The sequence below is a fragment of the Trachymyrmex septentrionalis genome, unplaced genomic scaffold, assembly GCF_001594115.1.
Source record: "Trachymyrmex septentrionalis isolate Tsep2-gDNA-1 unplaced genomic scaffold, Tsep1.0 scaffold167, whole genome shotgun sequence".
Classification (NCBI taxonomy): domain Eukaryota; kingdom Metazoa; phylum Arthropoda; class Insecta; order Hymenoptera; family Formicidae; genus Trachymyrmex; species Trachymyrmex septentrionalis.
The window spans coordinates 278,978-284,776 of NW_017304831.1; the positions used below are offsets into that span (position 1 = coordinate 278,978).

General features: G+C 37.7%; 1 protein-coding gene across 1 annotated transcript in view; it reads left to right on the forward strand.

Moving 5' to 3' along the window:
* Positions 1-1,294: 1,294 nt before the first annotated feature.
* Positions 1,295-5,799, forward strand: part of LOC108746332 (gamma-aminobutyric acid receptor subunit beta) — a 77,298-nt gene continuing 72,793 nt past the window's right edge. Inside the window, exon 1 of the mRNA XM_018483047.1 lies at positions 1,295-1,518. Within this exon, the coding sequence (XP_018338549.1) occupies positions 1,412-1,518 (107 nt within the window). The 5' untranslated portion in view covers positions 1,295-1,411. The remainder of the gene's footprint in view (positions 1,519-5,799) is intronic.

The window sequence follows — 5,799 nt, forward strand, 5'->3', positions numbered from 1 at the left end:
CTATAAAATACCAAGAATGTAATTATCATGCGAATAATCATTAATATTACTTGACACAATCCCAATCTTCTAAAGAAGAAGCTATTGAGTGAACATGATCTTCTTCTATGCATCAATACACCTAGCGAACTCTGACAAAAGGGATGGTGGGAAGTAGAGGGTGACGAAAACTACTAAGTTCATGAAACAATCAGGCAGTCAGGGTGACAGCGAGCGCAGGCATAACGGCAGTCGTCGGCTTGAGGCGAGCAGGCAAGTTAGGGTGGGTGCGAGAGAGAGGGTGAAAAGGGAGAGAGAGAGGGAAGGAGAAATGGACGAGGGTGGGCAGACAGGTAGGCAAGCAGGCAGGAAGGAAGGAATGAATTGCGCCTGCGCGCTGAAACGGCCGGGCTAGACGCGAGAGCCGCCACTCCCGAGCGCGTAGCGGTGTACCGCGGGTGCTGACCGAGTGTCCCCGCGAGAAGAGCGAGAGAGAGTGAGAGGGCGAGAGCGAGAGAAAGAGTGCGGAGAGAGCAGGCCGTGAGAGAGGTGACAGGAGCAGAAAGATGTCCATCGTGAGAGGAGGGATCCTGCGGAAGCGGAGCTCATGGCAGGACACCGTCGCCGATCAGGAGGCTCCGACTCTGTAGGACGCAAAACGAAGGAGGCGCACAACCTCCAGGAGGAGAAGATCCTCGACTCCCTCCTCCGCCGACATCCGTTATCCCTCGCCCGAGTGTTATCCCGGTGCTATCCTCTTCCGACTCGAAAACACAGCGAAAATCGCGAGTAAAACTCAGTGCTGAGCAGAAAAGGACGGAGGAGAGCGAGAGACAAACGAGAGGAAGAAGAAGAATCACGAAAGACTCCCGGTGATAACAAATTTTCACAAAACTATTCCACGTCTTCGTTTATTGCGCGGTGGCGAGTCAAAACTACCGTAGTGATCTCATCGCGAGTGATTAAGCGCGCACAGGCGAGACGAGGAGAATGCGTCCGCGAGAGAATTATTCAAATTGAATTCCAAGTGTCGTGATATTACGATATTACACTTCATGTCGCCGCACGAATGTTTGTAAAAGTATCGTGAGTGATAGTGATAGAGGCAAAGGTGAGCCGAGAAGATCAGGCGAAAGCGTCGAGAGCTGAGAGAGGATCGTGGACGAGCGACGAGCCAGAGAGCACACGGAGAGGAGCCTGAAGAGGAAGCAAGACGGGGGTAGGAGGGTGGGCTGGGCGGGAGGGAGGGAGGGAGGGTGAGACGCAGACGACACGCAGAGAGGCGCCGGGTCAACGCGCCAGGTAGCAACGCCTCAGGACAGCCGTCGACGTTCCCTTCGTCGTCGTTCTCGTCCTCGCCGTCGTCTCAGCGGCGAGGTGGTGTCGTGATTCCTCCTCCTTAGAACGCGGACAACCGCGGCGACTCCGGGGGATGACAGCCATGGGGTCCTTCCACGCCGTCTCCGGGAGCTTCGTTCTCCTCGTGGCTACGGTCGTCCTACTGCCCGCCACGCATCACACACCGTTTGCATACGCCGCGTAAGTCAGCCGTTTCTGTATGCTTAGACAAAAGTCTAAAAAGATAATTGGATGTACTAGAGTGCACTGATACACATTAAAGCGGTTAATCTAATGACAATTGACGTAAACGTGAAATGTAAACATTTTTAATTACAAAATACAACATACATTTTAGCGAACAGCGTATAATAAAGTGTATTAAGAATTTCGTGCTTTAATCCGTTTCTATTATTTATGTTAGATCTTCACATCAATTTGTGTACGATGGCTTTAATGTGCACCAGGGCGCACTCAGTGCGTCCAATCAAATTAGACAAAATATAGATAACAGGCGAGCGTAATATGAGAATAATATGAAATTGGCATGTGGTTTTCAGAAGTAAATGCTGAAAGACGTGATAGGTAATTTTTATAGGAATCGTTGGTATTTTTTACTAATAGCTTGAATCTAATCGTCTCAATGTATTACACGAAGTACAAGTGGAGTGTCAGAAAATAGGATTCTACGCGAAACATCGAGACAGCGAGTTGTTGATGTTTTCTTTACATTTGCAAAGCATTGCTTATCACTGTTTTCAGTAGCTATTTAATGTCTTCCCATGTTAGGAATGTCCGAAGAGCATGTGTGTGTGTGTGTGTGTGTGTGTGTGTATGTGTATGTGTGTGTGAGAATAAAATAATTAAAGCGATCGTACTTGAACTTTGATAAAATAGGAAAAAGTATAATAAGTGGAAATTAGATTAATAAGAATAAATCAAATAAGAGAAAGTATTTCTAATTTCGATCGAAAATAACTTAATATGTATTTGTAAATTTATATATAAATATTATTAAACACCAAAATTCGCTTCGACCAAAAACAGAATTTTTGAAATCTCACTTGAGAAAAAAGAAGTTTATCATTAGCTTGTGGAAAAACATTTTAATATTTCAGAAATGTTAATACTTTACTCAACAATTTTGATAGATTAATAAAGATAATGTTTATAAAGTTTTATTATAATAAAAGTTGATCGATTTTATTAATTGTAAAAATAATTAATTTGTAGCATTCTAAATTTTATTCATATTTGTTGTTAGATATCATATTGGAATACAGCTTCCTCGCAAGAGGTTTTAAATATTTTTCATTCATATATTATTTCTATAAAAAATATAAGTGATATATCAGTTTGATAGGAGACCTAATTGGTCCCCTGTCGTACTGATATATTACTGATCATATTTCATACATTTTCTTGTATTTATATTTTATAATATAAAGACAACATTATATATTTTTCACAGTAATTACTCCAAGAAAGATTCTTGCCAGATATATCACACCCCCCTTCCATATTAATGTTGTGGAAAAATATTGCGCCGGATAAATCGTGACGAATGACATCTTCCTTGCGATAAGCGTCATTCATTATGCTACTTCGACGGAAATAACCAAGTTTTATTACGCGATCGTGTCTGACGTCAACCCGCCCGCTACCTACTATCAAGAGCAAACAAGATAGGTTTAGCCTTTGACATAACGGGCGCCACAATGAGAGTGGCGCGTAGCTCTCTCCGCCGTCTGGATGCACCTCCGTGATTGCATGTAAATGAGCGGATACATGCAGTCACGTTGCATGCCTTAGTGTATGTCTTACCACCACGCGCGCAAGCTCTTTCCATGATCACAATGACACCATCCCTTATGCCTCCAAGGCGACGATAAGGAGGCTCTCTCTCTCTCTCTCTCTCTCTCTCTCTCTCTCTCTTCCCCCCTCTCTTTCTCGTTCCCCCCTTCCCCCTTCTCTCTTTCTCGTCGCGTTTTAATAAGTATAATACAATATATTTTGCATCATGCGTGCACTGATCGTTTTAAACTATCTATACTTTCCTAATCAATAGTAATAGACAATGCCAACATAGTGAGCGTAAATTCTTAATTATTAAATATGATTAAATGTGATGCAAAATTATTATAGCGATATCGATTGATTCCAATTAATAAACAATTATTATAATTTATACTAGATTAAAAATCAATATTAAAATTTGCAACTTTAAATACAAAGCGCCTTCCCGGTCCGAGTGTTAAGATGTTGAACTACTATCTAATATACATTCAATTAAATGAATCCGATAATTTCATCGGCTCTCAATTTATTTCTAAAATATTAATTTAATTTAATTGAATGTATATTAGATAGTAGTTCAACATCTTAACACTCGGACCGGGAAGGCGCTTTGTATTTAAAGTTGTAATATTTATATAGACGGTCTTGTTTCCAATCATATTAAAATTTGTAAAATAATTATATACAAAGATTTATAATATTTTTCAAATAAAATATACAAATTAAGAAAATCCTTTGATGTATTCTATTGCAGTACAAAAATCATATTTTCATTGAATTAAAAGATTAAAATTAATAAAATTGTGCATTATAGTCAAACCATATTACCAACCCAATAAATTTTTCCAGTGTTTTTCAACTTTTGCCATAATTAATGGAAATATTTAAATACATACGAACCTTATATACATACGAACCTTATTGTCAATTAGAAAATGTTACTTCGAGCAGAAACAAAACGATAAACTGGCGAATAGAAAGAACAGAAGCAGACAGGAGCAATAGTAACAAAGCGCAAACAATGTCGACATTGGAATTGGTCGATGCTACACCCGCTCATCCGTTGATCGCAATTCACTAGTACGTATTAATAATCCGCAAATATAACCGGCAAAGATATCTGCAGCATGAGCCAGCGCTATCGATCACTTTGCACGAAACATTCGACGCGCTGTACTCGCGACCAACGCGACGGCTGCGTTTAATCAGATTCTTTCCCTGGCCGCTGTAATATGTTCCCTTACTACTGAAATCTTAATACGGCCATTGTAGTAAGATTTATCTTACTTATTTTATAAACGTCTCGTTAATAGTACAATTATCTTCTAAATTTCTAAAAATATACTCTTATATCTTCTTAAACAAAGAAAATTAATTGATATTATTTTTATAATCTTTATAACGTAGAAGTTTTTAAGTAATGACGTTGAAAGCATGTTTCGTTTTAACTTATTCCGGATGTTCAAAATTCTCAACAAATTTGAATGAAAATTTTTGTTCAATGTAAAGACATATCTACTGCTTTATAATAACGCATTTTTTTTTTATCATAAATTGAATTGTTGCGATTATATCATAGCTATAATTTTCTGAATGAAAACTATACTTAATATAACGACAAGTTGTACGTACGGTTTTCTTTAGCAAGTTATGTTATAAGCAATACACACAAGAAACAGTTTCAGTTTCGAGGTTAGCCAGTGAAGGTTTTCTACACACAATCTACTGCATTTATATTCCAATAATCACAAATATAGATTCATGAATAATCACAAACAGTAACGGAGACGTAAGTTTAAACTGTGAGAACGAGGATAAGAGGACTTAGTCAGTGGCATTGACTAACTGCGTCGTTATTGATGTTCCCGTACGTTTTGGATTGTCTAACAAGACACGTATATTTAATATACGAACTAGGGTAACTGCAGTCTCTATTATTTTTTTGTCTCTATTAGTGTACCTTTTTATTTAAATAAATCATAAAGAAAACTAACACAAATAAATAATTATTGCGAAGAGTGTTGCTAAGGTCTCGGTAGTTTAAAGGCTCAGGACGGAATGCAAGAGATCCGGGTTCGACTCCCGGCCGAGGCAATATTTTTCGCAATAAGTTTATTACAGTTTTTTAAGATTTCGGAGAATTTGGGGAGATTATTTGTTTCAGATTGATTGTGTGAATCCGATAATTTCATCGGCTCTCAATTTATTTCTGAAATATTAATTCAATTTAATTGAATGTACTGTATATTAGATAGTAGTTCAACATCTTAACACTCGGACCGGGAAGGCGCTTTGTATTTAAAGTTTTAATACAAATAAATAAGATAAGGTATTTTTTTTATTAAGTAAAATTATTAATGTACACAATATCAACTCGGCCAAAGATAATGTTCTATTTTTTAAAGTATAGTAAAGATTTTTTTGAAAGATCTGAACAATGTAAATCTAGTAATATTGCAAAATTTTAAGTTTACCCTTATTAATACGTTCTGTATTGTGGAATCGAGAGCGTTGAGTTACTAATGTACATTGAAATTGTAAGTATAATTAAAATAATGATTTATGCAATATTAATTTGAATTACTTTATATCTATTATCTGTTTAGTAACTATATGTAAAATGAATAAAATGCGAATAGGTACACAATTGAGAGGCTCTTTGAAAGGCTACATATATATATATAT